At 45.2% G+C, this 17,921-nt stretch overlaps 1 protein-coding gene across 1 annotated transcript; it reads right to left on the bottom strand.

Moving 5' to 3' along the window:
• Window positions 1-4,454: 4,454 nt before the first annotated feature.
• qser1 (glutamine and serine rich 1) lies at window positions 4,455-17,400 on the bottom strand. Its single transcript, XM_069173489.1, has 13 exons — window positions 17,137-17,400; window positions 14,708-14,817; window positions 14,424-14,561; window positions 10,902-14,201; window positions 9,966-10,270; window positions 7,217-7,333; window positions 6,977-7,110; window positions 6,681-6,871; window positions 6,419-6,556; window positions 6,242-6,339; window positions 5,884-6,030; window positions 5,538-5,633; window positions 4,455-5,336 (listed from the first exon to the last, which is right to left on the bottom strand). Exons 1-13 carry the CDS (start codon window positions 17,244-17,246, stop codon window positions 5,196-5,198), a joined length of 5,025 nt encoding a protein of 1,674 aa, XP_069029590.1. The 5' UTR covers window positions 17,247-17,400; the 3' UTR covers window positions 4,455-5,195.
• Window positions 17,401-17,921: the final 521 nt, after the last annotated feature.

Here is a 17,921-nt window from a genome sequence, read left to right as displayed (position 1 = left end):
ATACTAATATCTTGGTCTAAAGTGCTGTAATATACATTCATTACATTACATTTCATTTAGCTGACGCTTTAATCCAAAGCGATTTACAATAAGTGCATTTCAACCATGAGGGTACAAAACCCAGAACAACAGGAATCAAGAAAAAAAATTCCCATTTGTCTTTAAACACTCTAGTTAAAGAGTTTCAATTTAAAGGAAAATGTTGCAGAATCCGAGATCTTCACACAACCCTTCACTCAGTGAGTCACACCCTTAAAGCACGTGGAGGTAAATCTGGTCTGATGACTACAGTCCCATAGAAGAGAAGACAGTTTGGGAAAATACTGATTTCAAGGTTAAAAACACAACAACTTGAGGGTGTTTTGGAAAAACCGTTTTCTGTTTCCATCAGTCTAACCAAAAGGTGTCACAGCATGGAGACACCTCAAGTGTCACAAGTGGGCCCCGAGGGTGTTCTGTTTTCCCCACGGGCAGACTGTTACTGAACCTACTGAACATTAACGTCTTACACACACACACACACACACACACACACACACACACACACACACACACACACACACACACACACACACACACACAGCCTGTAGTAGGGGCAGATTTCATGGACTGAGGCTCTAAACCGGTGCCTTCTTTCCTGGGGTGTAATCTGACAATGGAAAAGCAGTAAACTGACACTGTAAACCAAATGTTGGCCAGTCACTTAAAGGGACACGGAAAGGTAGACAGCTGTTATAGTCACGAGACACGAGTATGGTGCAGTGGGTGAGTCGAGCGACTGGGGCGAACCGGTTGGATCACTGTCCTCTCACCATCTTTTATGCAGAAAAATGCTGTTTCACACTCGGAGGTGTGGGCAGAGAGGAGTCTGTACACACACCACGTCCCTCACCTGTTCTCTTTAGGCAGTTTCATTCAACGGCATGTGAAAATTAGTTTAAATCCCTAGACAAAACATGGAGGCAAATGTCTTTCCCCTGTTCTTCCTGTACTCTTGGGCAAGGCAGGTTTCTGTGGTATGTAGCTTTAAAGGGACACTCCACTAATTTTACGCGTGAATTTTCCTGCTTTGTATTCTTATACCTTTCAAAAACATAAAGCAGCGACACAACCTGAGCGTTTGGGTAACGATGCTACAAAATCTGTTGTTTAAATGAGGTGGAGGACTTTTAATTCATCTCTTACCTGGCAACCATTATAGTTTCAGAAAGCAGAGTTCAAGAAGGGCTTGTATGTTAAGTTGAACCTTTTCTTTGGAAGGAACAAGAATAATTAAATTAAATAAAATACTATTATCACAATTAAGACTACAGAAGTTTCATAACTTTGAGAACAGTCAAAAGCTGCTCAAGTAAAACCTGAATGGATTATAAACATTATATCAGACAATTGCATTAAAAAAATCATTGGGACCCGAACTCATGAAGGGTCCACCTGTGTTTCTGTTAGATTGAACACACGAGTAGATGAGTTCATCTTTTTTATTATTGTAGATTCATACATTTATCACATCCACACACGACAAAGGAAATCCAACCCTTCAGTCAGAGGAAGGAAAGCACTGGTTGAGGGTGAAACTGGTTTCTCAACTCTTCAAATCTGCAGTCAGATGTTTTTGCTATTTTGTAAACTCACCAAGTCGGCTTGAGTGAAATATGTTTTTACACCAACACAGAGAACGAGACAGATAAATAGCGAGCACCCTCGTTGATACAGTCGGAAAATCTAGTCCACACAAGGCTAAAGCAGTGTTTACTCTCCTGTTGTTATCCATAATGAGCCTGGAAGCCCTGCACATTTCCCTTCCTTTACCCTTCATACTTATCGGTCATTCAGTGTTAGTCATCTAGTTTGTTTTCAGTTAAGATGACGACAAAAATTCTTGGAATTTCCTTCAGGAAGTGGCATTCAAAATACATGAATATTTAAATGGTGGATTCATATCCAGCATGTATTTTATAAGCTACTCGTACAATTCTCCTTGTAAATGTAAAGTAACTATAGCTCTCAAATGAGTAGAGTAAAACTACAATAGAAATAACAGAAATAAAACACCTCAAGCAACATATGGGTAAATTAACTTAAATAAATTTAAACCTAAATAAATGTACCCAGTACCTTTCTCACCTCTGAGAAATGGACAGATGCAGATGTTTGGCTGAAGATGCCAAGTCAGCAGTAAGATAAATTACTCTGTTACAAGTAAAAAATCGTGAAAATCCTACGGGAGTAAAAGTACATAAATATTAGCATCAAAACATAGTTAAAAGTAAAAGTGCTGATTTTGTTTCTCTGGTTGATTATTATATATAATATTATTATTACATATGACATCATTCGATTATTAATACTCAAGCATCAGTATGTAAGCAGCATGTTACTGTTGTAGCTGCTGCAAGTGGAGCATGTTTTATACACAGGGACAGCCGATAAATGTGAGGGGGTCGTTAGATGATTACTAAAACAGGAAAGAAGACAAAAGATCTGATCCACAAATCTTTTTTTCAGTTTTTAGACTTTTTCTCTTATCTTTAATTTTTGGTGAGCAAAGTTTTGAAAGAAAAATCCCTTTTTGGTGAAGCTGTTAACAACTCAGACATCTCAAATGTGACCTTGACTATGCGCTTTTTTGTTGGAAGTCACCGGTTACTTATTATCTTATTATATATCATGCCAAATCTTCATCTTAAAAGTAACTAAAGCTGTGAAATAAATGCAGTTGTCCCTCTAAGATGTAGTAGTGTAAAGTAGCATCAAATGGAAATATGCAAGTGCAGGACAAGTATCTCAACATTTTTCTGAAGTGCAGTACTTGAGTGAACATACTTAGTTCTTTTCCACCACTGCAGGTTAGTGTGTGCAGCTGCCATATTCATCTGTAACTCTCCCTTCCACAGAGTTCTGCTGCCTGCAAAGTGTGCACATGACTGGCTGGATTTAAAACGACTTCATCATCGCTCAGTAGGTTTTAAGGGACGTGTCAAAAACCAATAGACTGTCAGTGACTCGCAGCCTTTACGCAGCACACAGCCGTCCTGTTTCTGTGCCCTTCTCACATTCTCATGCTGCCTTGAAGGGACTTCTCAGTCTGTCTCCCACATATGGAACAATGAAGTGCATTAAAATTCAAATGCTTTTCATCTGGAGAGCAGACGCTCAGTATCTGTCTGCACCAGTTGTGCCCGTACTGGAATCCCAAACTCTTGCCTGAATGGTTGTCCTCCGCCCCCGATCCTCTCCAACTCCAAAGGACAGAGGACAGTGGCTTTCCTCACACCACTGCTGCTGCAGTACAGAGACACTTTTGTTTTTTGGGGGTTGCCAGTAATTTTTTTTTTTTTTTTGTATTGTGGCTGTTCAGTCATATTTTATTCAACAGCCCCGAGACCCTTTCAGACGACACAAAGTCAGCCGCCCATTCACAGTGAATAGTTGGGGTCATGAGAGCATGGTGGGCGAGCATCACGACAAGCTGCTGGCGGTGCCGTGTCCTCCTGACGGGTGGGAGCCAAAATTAACGGCACACTCCCGACGAGCAGGTGAAGTTCAACATCAACAGACACCTCTGGGCTGAGTTCCAACAATACAAAAAAAATAAAAATCATTGTGCGTATCTGCCGCTGTTTTTAAGACGAAGAGCAAATCGGGAATTTATGTTGACCGGAGTTTCCAGTAAAAAAAATAATTCACTGACGCCAACAGATTGTTCTCGGACTCTCCCGTTCGGAGTGTTTTCGTTCCTGCAGTAGATCCACTTATTTCCAAAATAAAAGCGGTGATTAATATTGAGATTGTACAAGGAACACTCTGGTTTAATATTTCTGGTGACGCTGACAATTTTGTTGCCGTGAGGATTAAAGAGAGCTAAATTGTCAGCAGCAGTCATATAATGTCATTTCCCCACGTTTTCATTACTTTCGACGTCACTGTGCATTTTCATAGAAATAAATCCTATGTGATGGAAGAAAAATTGGGGTGCGACAACTTTTGAAAAATTATGACTAAAGTCTTATGAATATAGTCGATTTCAGACTCGTGCATTTGAAAGCTGTCAAGACAAAACATACTGAAGCACATTTCTAATACATGCGGCATTTTATTTACAAACTGCATCTTTAAAAGAACAAGATTACTGTTGACAGCATAAAACTGGTAACTGACTTATAAAGAGTCAGTTTTGGAAAACGGTGAAAAGACGATGAAAAAGCGTCTTAGGAACTGTAATGAACAAGAAATAACAATATTTACTTCTGTGAAAAATATATATTTGTCATAAAATGTGGGCTATTTCTGTAAAGCTGTATAAAGACAACTTTATGCATTTCATTTTCCCCTCAATTTCTGATTAACAAGATTAATAAAAAGCAGTATTGAAACTGCACCTATTTCGTCAAAATGCATCTTGTAAGCGAAGAGGTGTCTGAAGCATAAAGGATAAACCACAGTATACAGTATACAGATGCTGCAGCTCCCACCTTCCTGCTCTTTTATACAAAATGTACATTATACATAGAGAACTTGAAACTCCATTTCAAAATGGATGTTTTACAAACAGTATATAACTAAGTTATATATAATATATAGATTTTTTTTAATTTTTTTTTTTTTACAATAAATCAACTCTGTATGTGAGCCTACTTAACAAATGATCCATGAAGGCTTGTTATAACTGTCGGCAATCAGATTTCTGCATTTTATTTGCTGTGCTCTACTTCCTATGCTGATTGCTTTCTATCTAGTGCATATTCACTGGTTATGATCTGGCATTTAACTAAATAATACAAATAAAAAAAAAAAAAAAACAATATACAATAGACAATATAAATCTATGAAAAGGCCCATAAAATATGGGCTTGCAAAGCTACAAAAAAAACTACAAAGTCTAGGAGAACCACTATGTGGAGGTCCTGCAAAATGCTTCCCAAAACAAAGTCCTTGTCCTCAGTTGATGGAGGAACGGCTTTCTCCTGGGATGCCGTGATAAAGGGTCGAAACTTGACTTGTTCTCCCTTCGTTCTGCTGCAGCCTTTCAGGCAACTCAGTTGACAGGTCCCTGATTCAAATCTGTGACTGGAAGGAGAGACTCACTCGGTCCATCCTTCTCTGCTGCCATTCTGAGCTAGAGGTATCCTCTTGTTTCTCAGCATCGAACTTTGTTGTTGTTGTTGTTTTAACCTGAGCCCGTCACAGCTGAATCATCTGCAGGCCTGCTGCACTTGATTGATTAGCTCACCAAAGCGATCAAAGAGCCCCTCTACCCAAGCTCCGTTCTGCAGACACTTCTGCACTGTCTCCTCCTGCCCCAGGTCGCCCGCCTGCACCCGCACAGATGCAATCTGGAGGACAAACAGAAAAACAACAACAACAACAAAAAAACAACAACAACAACAACTGATGAATAATCTTTCACCAGAATAATTAGCATTTCAAGTGAAACCTGCAAAATGTTACTTATCAAGATTTAAAGCGACTCTGATTTAGCACCTACACTGAAAACGGATCAACACAGTCAACCCAAGCTGGCAACAATGTCTTACCTCGTCCTTACACATGAGGTACGTGTGGTACTTGTAATGCTGCAAAGAGTGGTACAGAGAGAACCACTGAGTTTTCTGCTGGTCCACTGTATACTCCTAGAAGGGGGGGGGGGAAGCAAAGTCAATTCCAATAATTTTGAAATGATATTTAAAAATGTTTTTTCTCCTCAAATATTAAACCCATAAGCAGCATGAGAGAGTAGTCGCCTGAGTGGTCCACAAGATAAAGACACGTAGCAAAGGTCCACATGGTGTGACAGCACCATCTCCTGGTCAGATGTTAAGAGCACAGTGGACCCCCCCCCCCCACCTCACCCCACCTCCCCCAAACATGATCCAGTCTTACCTGAGGCACTTTGTTAGGCATCTTGTAGGCCTTCATGGTCTTCTTGTTGTATGCCTTTCCACTGAGCCGTACCTTGAAGCCTGGGGTTTCCCCATCCTTCTTTAGTTCAGTCACTACCGAGATCTCTGGGAAGCTGTCTAGTGCCGTCTGAAGAACACAGGTTTTACTTCGATTTTTTTGAAATCTGCCTTACGGAGGGAAAACGTTCACCGACTCGATGTTGAAACATTTGAGCGAAATGCGCTACTTTTTTTTTTTCGTCGTTTAAAAATAAATACATATTCTGCTCATTTCGCCGAACGCACTGCACACAACACGCAACTCCCCATTTATACGCACGTTCACACCTCACACTCACCTTCAAGACCTGCCCTATGTGCAGCTTGTGAAGCAAGCGCTTCCTGTTGTCAGTGATCATCCCGTCCACTCTTTTCATATGAGGCAGCAGCACCTCATCTGAAACGAGACAAATTCACCACTCGGCAATGAGCGGAGCAACAACTCGAACAATAGCTCCAAACAGTAGGTCGCTCACCGTTTGCCCTCTCGAGTGCCGTCATCACATCTTCATCCAAGGCGACGCTGAGGAGCAGTTCCACGAAGCTCTTGAACGTGTCCTTCATGGTCCGTGTGTTGAGGCATCGCGAAGCGAACGGCAACGGAGGGTTCAACTCTGAGAGCGAGAGGGACAAAACATGCCGAAAGGCGTTGAAGGGCAGCGAGGGAGGGAGGAGACCAACCACGGCAACCGTTTTCCAAACTACATTTCATGAGAAAAGTTCAAAAGGCTTCTTCACCGTCATCGTCGCCGCCGCCTTCCTCTGCAGACGATCCTGAGGCGGCAGGCGAAAACTCTTCCTTCCATTTCCTTCTCTTCTTGGGCGGCGGCTCCGCTCTCGGCTTCAGTTGTTTGGGTCGTGGCTTTTGGCTCTGGAGAACGGTAGAAGGGGCGGCTGTCAAGCCCAGCAACGTTTTCACCTGAACGCCCCTGGAAGGCAGAACAAGGACGGTTACACCGCAGAAGAGACATTTTCAAAAAAAAAAAAGAAAAAGAAGAAGCTTTGAACTACATCAGTCGGTGCTCTACAGGTACCTTAGAGAGTTCATAGGTTTGCAGCGTGGCTTCCGACTGCAAACTCGTACGTACTCCCTTTTGTTCACGGTGTCCAAAAACTTCACGTAAACCCTCTGGTACATCGTCTTCGCATCGCCGAAGTATCCGAGATACTGCAGAGACGAAGAAACGACATTAGGATCTGCAGAAAAACGTCGAGTCCTTTGAACGATCCAACGATCCAACGCTCCCACGTCCCGACGTGCGCGTTTCACTTACGCTGTTCGTGGCCGAGAAGACTCTCTTTCCATCTCTCAGCTCGGGCACAAATTTCTGGAGCAGAGCTTTCTGGACCTTCCAGATGGCTGGTGGCTCACTGCCCGCTTTCATCGTCACCTGGAGACATGCGCGCGACCCAGTGCAGTACAGACTTCAGTGTACAGTAGTAATGCTATTAAATGTAAATTATCAGAGGACGTTCAGCTCGGAGGATAACAATAATTAGCATATTGTCATTGTTTTGGACTGAGCACCTCAGGCGTTATAGAGGCAAAAGCAAGATTGTTGGTTTTCAGTTGGTGTGATGACTCTCGGTGACAAATGCTTTATTAAATTAAAAAAAAAAAAAAAGTGCATTACGGTCCCTGTACTCAAAAATCCAACATGCCGCACTTAACGTTTATTTCAATTTCCTCATCTGTGATGAAGATGGCGCCGTGCTAGTGGCAGCCTGTTGTAGCAGCTCCCCCGTGTGCGTTTTAGTCTAAAGACTTTTTCACTTTGTCTCTCTTGAGTCGTTTTTGTTTTTCTTCAACGTTTTGTTTAAGTGACGGTCGGGCAATGGACCGTAACTTTTTTTTCCCCCTCTTTTTTTGGTGGCTTTTCTGTTACTTTTTCCTCTCCTTGTAACGGAGAGCCACGCACAGTGGACTGGTGCCTTTGTTTACGTCGGGGTTGCAGAGCTGGAGCTAAGCTGAAGGCGAAGAGGAGGAAACGCAAACCATCGGTGCCGGCGATTTTAAATGGGGAACGCGAGGTCCTTGGCCAATAAAATTGACGAGCTCGGCGCGCTGGTAAAGACCCAGCGGGAGTACCGGGAGTGCGGCATCACGTGTTTCACCGAGACGTGGCTGCACTCACATCTCCCGGACCACAGCGCGGCCGTACCCGGCTTCAGGACCGTTCGGGCGGACGGAGACGTTGTTCGGAGCGGCAAGAAGAAAGGTGGAGGGATTGCAGTCTATTTGAACGGGAGGTGGTGCAATCCCGACCACGTGTGTGTGAAGGAATGTTTCTGTGGCCCGGACATTGAACTTCTAGCCGTGGGCATGCGCCCTTATTATTTACCGAGGGAGTTCACGTCCGCCATTGTTATCGCTGTGTACGTTCCTCCATCAGCTGACGCAGAGGCAGCAGTGGACACCATCCACTCCACTGTGTCCAAACTTCAGACTAAGCATCCCGGTGCATTTTTGGCAGTTACTGGAGACTTTAACCAGTCTGGATAAAGTACTGCCAACTTTGCACCAGTATGTGAACTGCCCCACACGGAACAATAAAACTCTGGACTTACTGTATGCTAATGCCATGGATGCATACAGTACTACTGCCCTTCCCCCCCTTTGGTAGGTCAGATCACAACCTGGTCCTGCTGACACCAAAGTATGTTCCTCTGGTGCAGAGGCAGCCTGCGACCACCAGGACTGTGAGGAGGTGGACACAGGAAGCTAAAGACGCCCTGCAGGACTGCTTTGAGTCCACGGACTGGGATGTGCTGTGTGGACCACATGGGGAGGACATCAACAGCGTGACGGACTGTATCACAGAATACATCAAATTCTGTGAACACACCACCGTACCATCCCGGCCTGTACACTGCTTCCCCAACAATAAGCCCTGGATCACCAGTGACCTGAAAGTTCTTCTTAATCAGAGCCCTCAACCTGAGGACCTGCACCATCCAGCTGGCTGTTGTCCTACAACACCTCTTCAACCTGAGCCTGAAGCAGGAGGTGGTCCCGGTGTTGTGGAAGACGTCGTGCCTGATTCCAGTTCCTAAGAAGATGACTCCATCCGGCCTCAACGACTACCGACCGGTTGCCCTCACATCTCATGTGATGAAGGTGCTGGAGAGGCTGGTCTTGGCCCACCTCAGACCGCTGGTGAAATCTTCACTGGACCCGCTGCAATTTGCGTACCAGCCTCATGTGGGAGTGGACGACGCCCTCATCTACCTGCTGCAACGAGTTCAGTCTCACCTGGACGGAACCGGTGACTCTGTGAGAATCACTTTCTTTGATTTCTCTAGTGGATTCAACATCATCCAACCACTGCTGCTGAGTGAGAAGCTGCAGGTGATGGAGGTGGACACGTCTACCGTCTCCTGGATCACTGACTACCTGACAGGCAAGCCACAGTTTGTCCGTCTGGGCGGTGTGCTGTCTGATACGGTGGTCAGTGGTGCATTGGAGCCGGAGACACCAACAGACTTAAACTGGTTAAGAAGGCCGGCTCCATCATCGGCTGCAAACTGGACCGCCTGGAAAAGGTGGTGGAGAGGAGGATGCTGAGGAAACTATTATCCATATTGGATAATAATCCTGACCACCCTCTCCACCACCTGCTGCAGGGACAGAGGAGGACTTTCTCCTACAGACTCCTCCAGCTCCGCTGTCACAAGGACAGATACAGGAGATCATTCCTGCCGACCGCAATCAGACCGTACAATAAATCACCTCGGGCAAAATCCATCACACAACAATGACACCCTTGCACTGCTGTCTTGTATGTTGTTTAGGTTTGGGTTAGTTTTGTTTAGTTTAGTTTATTTAATATTATTTTATTGTATAGAATGTGCATTTTTTTTTTAATTATATAAAAAATTTTGCCCGGCACATGCTGCTGTGACATAAAAAAATTCCCTCTGAGGGATTAATAAAGTATATATCCATCTATCTATCATCTGTGCAACCGTTTTCTGCTCATCACCGAATTCCACGTAAATAAACATCAGTTTCCCAGCCTGTACCTTCAAGTTCTCAATATCCTCATTCCTGACAACAAACTCGTCTCTCTCCCGATACATTCCCTCGCCTCCGCTGTCCGACAGCTCCTCGTCCGTCAGTCCCTCGATGGCCACACTCATCAACTGCACAGCCAACTGGCCCGGTGGGCTGTCTTTGAGCTCCGCTTTGGCCGCAAACATCGTCCTTCCAGGGACGCTGTTTGTCGTCAGTGCAGGATGGGCGACCAGCGGCACACAGCTCCCCGTGACAGGGGGAGACACGCTGGGGACTTGGTCTGGCTTCATCATGGGACCTTGGATTTGGTTATCTGGAGTGGGGTTGCAAATATCAATGTTGAGGAAAAACATTAAAGATGACAACTCAAATAGACTCCTTATTCTTAAAACAAATAGATGTCACGCATAAAAAGGAGTTTACAAACGACGCATATTACAGAATATTGGCATGTATTACATTGTTGGTGTCCGAAGGGTGAGAGCGTTCCGACAAACAGCTTCACAAAGACACACCGTTAACTTTCTTTTGTTTTACATTGTTCTACGGCAGCGCACGGGGAAGCATCTAAAAAGATTGTGGTTTTCAGTTTGAGCTTAAACAACCCGAAGCACTTTAATACCAATTAGTATTATTTTATTAGCTGTAGAATAAGTGGATAGTGGCTGCTTGTCAACATTTGTCCTACTCAGCACTGCTGTGAGCAGAACTTGAAAATGGATATGGTTTATACTTTAGTACCAAAAATTGACACCGAGTACCTGTTCAGTCTTATTTGCTTATTTTTTGGACAGTTTTCAATTTGAATCAGTGCGTTTCTAATTTGTGGCACAGTTCTTGTGCGGTGACTTCATCTTTTGAAAACATGTAACACTTGATGATTGTACACTGATTTTTTTTTTTTAAATGACATCTCTTAACAAGCTCTCGCAGGGTGTTATTACCTGGCCTGGTTTTCCGATCTGCAGATTCATCCAGAGCTGACAGTGCTGAGCTGATGCTGTTCCTCAGAGCCTGGTTCTTCCCGGTGTTCTCCTCCTCATCCGAGCTGAACGATGGCAGCGTCTCCAAGTTCTTTTGCAGATCTTCATCCAGACGTTTCTGCTGGGAGGTCACAACTGGACTCTCCTGGGGAATCAGGGGCGCGGGTACAGTCTGCAGTTTGGGAGGCAAAGCAGGCAAGGTGCAAGGCTTGGATGAGATACAGGGCTTTCTTGGGCGACTGATGGTCCGTGTCGGACTTTGAGAGTACTGCTGTTTGGGGCCAGATTTGATGAAGTCTAGGAAGGAGCCGATGAAGCCGGTTTTGACCTCTGGTTGTTTCTCTTCCACTTCGCGAATCTTCTGCCGGATTCTCTCCTGCTGCGGACAACCGTCATAGATACTGTGTGAGGCAGATGGCGAGCTGACATCACTGCCCCTGGAGTTTTGCCGCTTTGTCTGTCCACTACGCTTTACCTGTTTGGCCAGTCCGCCATCATCCTCAGGACCGCCTGGTTTGGTCAAGGACTTAGAGCGAGCCTTCTTTTTGGGAAAGTCCTCACCACCTGGACAATCCATGAGCCCATCCTCTGTTTTAATACACTTTGCATTCCCTTTGACTCTGTTCTGAAGACCTGAGGGATCGTACACCTGCCCAGCTAAATGATAGTCATTCTCAGAGCTCCTTCCATCTCCATTTGTGTCAAGCTCAGTATTGTTGTTGTGGTGAACGGACTGACCTTGACAGTCTGTGGTCATCTGAGCTCCGTTTAGTGTCATGGTGATGGTGTGGGGGTTAGTGTTGGTGATGATTGGCTGTTGTGCTGAGGAGAAACTAGGTGACATGTGTCTTATATCCACTGTCTGGAAGTGACCTTTGGAATCAACGGGGCTTGCCATCGCTGCCATTTCAGCTTCAGCGGAGGATGTAGCTTTGACAAAGTCTTGGGGTGTGACGCCACAGGCTGCTACCGTGGCAGCCAGGATGTCGTCAACATTTGACAAAATATTTCTGTCATCTCCAAGTAGCATAGAGTCGGGGAAGCAAATGGAGTTGAGAGCAAAGTGGTTCTTGGCATCGTTTGGCTGCTGATTTGTCGACTGGCTGTAGTGGTGTTTAGTGGAAGAAGGGCATTCTGAGGTTGGTTCAGACACTACAGCGCCCTGCTGACTGTGGGTTTCAGTGACGTTGGGACCCAGCATGTCTCGATCCATCTGAAGATACTGGACATGAACAGGGGCCAAACCTTGGGCCGGTTGGATTCCTTGCACTGATACCACCTTCGAAGTGTTTTGACTGTGGTGGACGAGGGGCTGCTGGAGCAGAATCATTTGGTTGGGCTCGAGGAGAACCTGAGTGCTGGGCACGGTGATGAACTGAGTGTGGGCTGCCGGAGTCTGGCTCTGGGACTGACTATGGCTCTGTTGGTTTTGTTGATGTGGTTCAGGAGATTTGAGTTGGAGAGGGTGCTGCACATGCGAGGACACGACAGTGGCGTTTGTAGTTTTTGTGTTGGCAGTTTCATGACCATTGGCACTGCTTAAATGAATCTGCTGTTGCCTCAGAGCACCCATCCTTTCATCCTTTACCTGTGCTGTATTTCCATGACCTAGTCCCATGAGCTGGTCATCGGAACGCGAATTGCTTCGGATAACACTTTGTGTTTTGTGGTGATCATCCATTTTTGAGACGACATAGATGACATTGTTGTGAGAAGCCATGTTGTTGTCTGTTGCGGAGGCCTCCATGGATGCCTGCTGCAGAGCCTCTAGGTCCTGGAGAGGGAGCTCTTCAAGTTTCTGTTTGCCATATATTGGCTTGATGTCCTGTACTGAGGACCTGATGTTATTTTGTAAGGCTTGAGCAGTTGATGAGTAGGTAGGCAACGGTGAAGACAAAACATATTTATGGGGCTGTGTCTGCTGCTGGGACAGAGTGTCATGTGTTTTACCTCCCACTGAGGCCTGCATGAGTGTGTAGTCCACCACAGAATTCGATGTGGGCAGATTCCGTACACATGTGGATGGGTAAGAGGAGTTAAGGGATTGTCGTGTGGCGTAGCTTTGAGACTGGGTCACAGAAGATTGCCCCTGTGACTGAGATGTATAAGTCACATTTGAGGCGCCCTGAGAGTGGGAAGTGGGGTAGCTCTCAGAGAGATTTCCTTGACACAAGCTTTGGACCTGCGCTCCATATTGGATCTCCTGCGCTTGGCTCAGCCCAGGAGTCGATGAGTAAACAAGAGTCTGACTAACAGATGCCACATTGTCAGATTGGCTTGAGAGGGAAGGCAGAGTCTTGTAAAGGGAGGAGAGTTTGTCTGAGGTGGAATGGGAGGTCTGTGCCTGTGTGTGGGGTGTGATATAGGTTTGAGACAAACTGTTGGACATTAAGCAGGATAGCTGGACCGCCTGCTGATTAGCAATCACCGAGTTCTGCTTATGTGCAGGGGAGGAGTAACGTTCAGGAGACCCCGCTGTCAGGTTCTGAGAGTGGCTCTCTTCATCCCCAGCAGAGTGTGGACCTGGATTGGAAGAACAGTCTTTAGCCTTCGGCAATAAAGTGGATGAATAAGCTTGTGTTACACTATCGGTTTTGTGTTGTGGGGAACCATTGACTCCTTGAGTGGAATCTGCTCCTGCGGAGGGGCTGCAGGACACTGGAGTCTGACGGGATGGGTCCTGCTGGTAGGACACATCTGCTTCGTTGCCAGAGCCAAAGTACCCTTGTAAAGACTGCTCCGAACTGGGCAACTGCTCTGAGGCCATGTGGCTACTGGAAGGCCTCTGGTGGTGTTTGATGACACTACATTCGCGCTGAAGAGCTCTTTCAATAGAGCCTGAGAAAACCGTAGCCCCGTAGGGCTGAGAAGCACCGTGAGGGGCAGGCAGGGCAGACGGTAGGAGGCTGAACTGAGGTTGTAGTAGGTGGGGGGCTGACTCCTGGGCTGAGCGGTAAGTGGAGGACTGCACAGGCAGAGCTGAACCCAGAGTAGGGGCAGAGAGATGATTGAAGGCCAACGCAGTGGGAAGCACAGTCTGGCTAGATTTAAGATGTAACAGGGGATCATGGTGGGAAAACAGGCCATTGGTGGAAGTGCTGAAGGCAGGGTCCTGGAGAGCCAGGGAAGGGTTGGTAGCATAACTCCTGGAAGGGTAGGCACTTGTGTGCTGATAAGATGACAGAGCAGCAGGAGAGGGGAAAGTGGCAGTAGAAGGCAGAGCACCAGTCAGATACAGCTCTGTGGAAGAGGGGTTGGTACCTGCATGGAACAGAACAGACAATATGAGGACAGGACGGCCAAAGTGAAGGGACAAACTCTAAACAAAACGTTACATAATAAACAAGACCTGGATACAAAAAAAAAGACACTTGTAATAAAATATAAAATCTGAAATGTCTACATTGCCCACAGACTAAATTTGCTCATGTCATTATTTTCAAAATAACAATCAGAAGATCGAATGAGTGGATGTGTTCTCACCAGCAGGCCATGATGGGGGTCTAAAGGGAGGAAGCAATGAGGCACTAACAGGACCAGCCTGAAGGCTTCGTGACTCCATGGCTGAGAGGAAGCTCATGATTGAGGTCTCAGGAGTATTACTGCTTGACTCGAGTGTTCCTGACAGTCAAAACAGTAAGAGAGAGATGATCACAGAAAGCTTCAAAACCAAAATGATCTGCATGACCCGATGACACTAATTCGATTTGTTGTCATTTGGCTAAACTAGCCCCTTAAAAACAATATTTACGGCATCCATAACTCACCAGCTGCAGCAGGAATGTGTGATGTAGTGTAGGTGGGGAGCTGGTGGGTCGAAGTGTAGCTTTGCTGCCGGAGGAGCTCTGCATCAAGTTGTGCTGCACCATAACTGGGGCTGCATGGACAAACAAACAAGAGTATTCAAAAGAGCTCTCATCTTCATAAGCAGCAGCGAGTCACCCAGTTACGCATGAGAAAATACAATCGAATCGGAAAGTATGAGGAAACCTTCACTTTTAGCAACACTTTGTGTTGTAAATTTAATCTAAAACTAACAAAAACAAATGGCACTTTAACATACCGATTAACACTTAATACCTCATAATGACAAAGTGAAAATGTGTTTAGAAAGCCCCGAGCTTTAGCTTTTAGAAGGCCTGATTTATGACCTGCAGGCTCTCCAACTTCTGAAGCTCTTTAGAATAATCTTTGGCTGTCTTGTTTGGTTACTCGTGTGTCCTGGATGGCCGACCCTGAGAAGAGTCCTGGCGGTCCCATCTTTTCTCCATTTTAAAGTGATTGAGGCTGCTGTGCTCCTGGGATACTCAAAAGTTTTAGAAAAGGTTTTTAAACCTTTGTCCCAATCTATATCTTTTCAAGAATTTTGATCACAGAGCTCAACACAGTTGATTTCAAACAGTGAAGGTGTTTGAATACTTTCTGAAGTGACAGTGAAGGACTTATTTTTGCTCAAAGAAGTTCAATCAAACTCAGTCTGGGGTGTCTAGAGTCTGCAAACGCGGTAGACCCACACGCTGTTGCGTAAATAGCAATAGGCGAATAGCGCTGAAAAAAAACGGTAATTGAAAACAAAAATGCAACTGCAGTTTATAACGTGACTCAACCTGCACTTTGCATGAAGCTCATGTCAGAGTGAACATAAACAATTTTAAGTCATGTGGCAAAGCTGTCCAAACTGAAGAAGGTTATTAATAGTATCATGATATAACAAAAGAAGTCATCAGCGCGTGTCCAGAAAAGAACCTGTTCGCCATTGAATGGTTCTAAAATCGGAGATGAATCCATTAACATTTTCCAAATATTAATCTGAGAAGAAAAACATGCAGCCCAATATCAGCACGTTACCTCGTATTCTTAAGCAACCATTATGGCTTGTAAACATCTGAATGGCTGTCAGCACTGTAAAAGTGGTTTGCGAAATGTAGAATTCACCCATCAACATTATTGATGTCCAAAAAAAAAAAAAAAAAAAAAAAAAAGTTTGGTTTTGAAGTATCGTATCTAACAGTTGACTTCATCATTCTCTCGGTAGAAAAGTCATAGGAGACAGAAATAAAATCAGAGGTGCAGATGCAGTCATCCTTATATAAAGTGTTGCCGTTTTGCCAGAAGGTAAACATCTGTGGACTCAAAACACAGAGCTGAAAGGGAGTCATTTGTCTTTTTTCTAGTTCCTTCAAAAGACTCTATACACACACACTCATTGACTATTAAGTTGTGCATAACCAGCGCAACGTGTGACAAAATGATCAGTTAAACGAGTTAGTTCCCAGATTGTTTTGATGAAACCACACTACTAATCAGCAGCCACACACTTATATTATAAGGTTATGACACAACAAGTGAGATCATTTGAGCTTTTCTAAATCGGTAATCAGCACATTCATGGAATCATTTACTTCATAAACCATTATAGCCAATTGGTTTTGACAGCGATTACATTTTTTTGTCTTCCTACAACTGACTGATCTTTTTTTTTTGTAGTATAACTCTGGTTCCTTTATCTGCTTAAAAGATCTGTGCTGCTTGGGAAAACAATCTTGACCTACTAATAACCAGATACAACAAACGTTGTCAGTACGGATGAGCCTTCTTCACAAAATGCAGAGTAACAAAACACACCAGTCATGAGTCACTAAGTTGGAGCTCTCCAACTCGAGCAGGTTTTGTAGTTAGGTTGACTCGGGTTTTTATGAAGGTTGGCTTTAATATACATCTGTGGACCTCCAACTCTCATAACGTCGCCCTAAGAAACAACACCACTAATTTGAAGTGCACTAACTTAGCATCGGGCTGCTTTAGTTACCTACTTGTTTTTTTTGGGGGGGGGGGCTTTAACGAGCACCTGTGGGTTGAAGAACAGACGCCGGTAAAATGCTAGGTGAACACGCCTGCTTGTTCCGACTCATTTGCAGACATAATAATTAAAAAAAACAACCCATCTCCTTTGAACCAACTCTGGCCATGCTGAGGGGACTGTGCGCTAGCGAAAACTAGCAAGGTGGCAGCCCTAACATTACGGCGACGAAACCACCGACGAGTCAGCCTCGACAACTCGGGTGCAAATTCCGAAATTTCTCCCAATTCTCCCCCCACCCCGGGCGGTTCTCGATAAACCGCAAGAGCGAAGCTTAGGCCCTCCATCACCGACATTTCCTCGGGAAGGTGACCCGCCCTCTCCTTCATCTTTTACCTTGGCTTGATATTAGCTGAGCCGCGGTCATAGGCCCACGAAGCTACGGTCTGTGCTGGTGGAGCCAGCGCGTCCGCAAAGCTGGAGCTCGGGTAGTTCCTGTCCATCATCCGGTGAAAGATCCACTTTCACGACGGAGCTTCGCGGAGCAGCGGACACGCATCGTAGCAGCCGAGGTGGTGGTGGTGGTGGTGGTGGGGGGGGGGGTCCGACCCAGCGACCGGCCGACCGAAGCAGTCCCCGTCGGAGCAATGTGCAGTGTGCCCGTACACCCCCCCCCCCCCCCCCAAAAAAAAAAGAAGAAGGAAAAAAAAAAAAAAAAAAAAAAAAAAGAAGCGCCGTCAAGCCGCTACGTCCTGGATAAAGTATCACCTTCCTCTCTGGGTGATTTCGTTATTTTTTGCTGTTGTTGTTGTTGTTTTGTTCACCTCCTGTCATAAGTCTGTCAGAAGACTTCTCTTGAGGCACGGGCTCTTGGGCAGCTTCGCAGCTAAGCAAGGCTAACTAAAAACTTCTCACAACGTATGCGTGAAGATGTCACGCTCGAGGCAGGCTGCTTGACACGGTATCGGCTTTTTTTTTTTTTTTTTTTTTTTTTTAAAGCAGAAGTATCGAGCTGGCGAGATGCACAAGACCGCTCGGTTCACCACGCGAAGACAGTCACGTGATCGTCCCAAACGAAGCCTTGGGAAATGTCACGCTGGTATCCAGAGGTGCGGCGCTGCTTTTGAACATCGGGTGTCCCATTACGATCTGCTGTGAACTCTCGTTTGCAAATTAATGGA

Source organism: Embiotoca jacksoni, unplaced genomic scaffold (assembly GCF_022577435.1).
Source record: "Embiotoca jacksoni isolate LCO1_2020_lvr unplaced genomic scaffold, fEmbJac1.0.p SCAF_6, whole genome shotgun sequence".
Lineage (NCBI taxonomy): Eukaryota > Metazoa > Chordata > Actinopteri > Embiotocidae > Embiotoca > Embiotoca jacksoni.
The sequence above is the reverse complement of the archived record's forward strand: the minus strand, read 5'-3'. Positions and strand labels throughout refer to the sequence as shown.

What these genes read in the sequence shown, in the direction of transcription:
- qser1 (XM_069173489.1), bottom strand. Translation starts at nt 17,246, where the DNA reads ATGATGGACAGGAACTACCCGAGCTCCAGCTTTGCGGACGCGCTGGCT. An exon ending in TCAGCTAATATCAAGCCAAG is followed by an intron (nt 14,818 to 17,136) that starts GTAAAAGATGAA and finishes TTGTCCATGCAG; the next exon opens with CCCCAGTTATGGTGCAGCAC. An exon ending in AGGATATTGAGAACTTGAAG is followed by an intron (nt 7,334 to 9,965) that starts GTACAGGCTGGG and finishes GCATGTCTCCAG; the next exon opens with GTGACGATGAAAGCGGGCAG.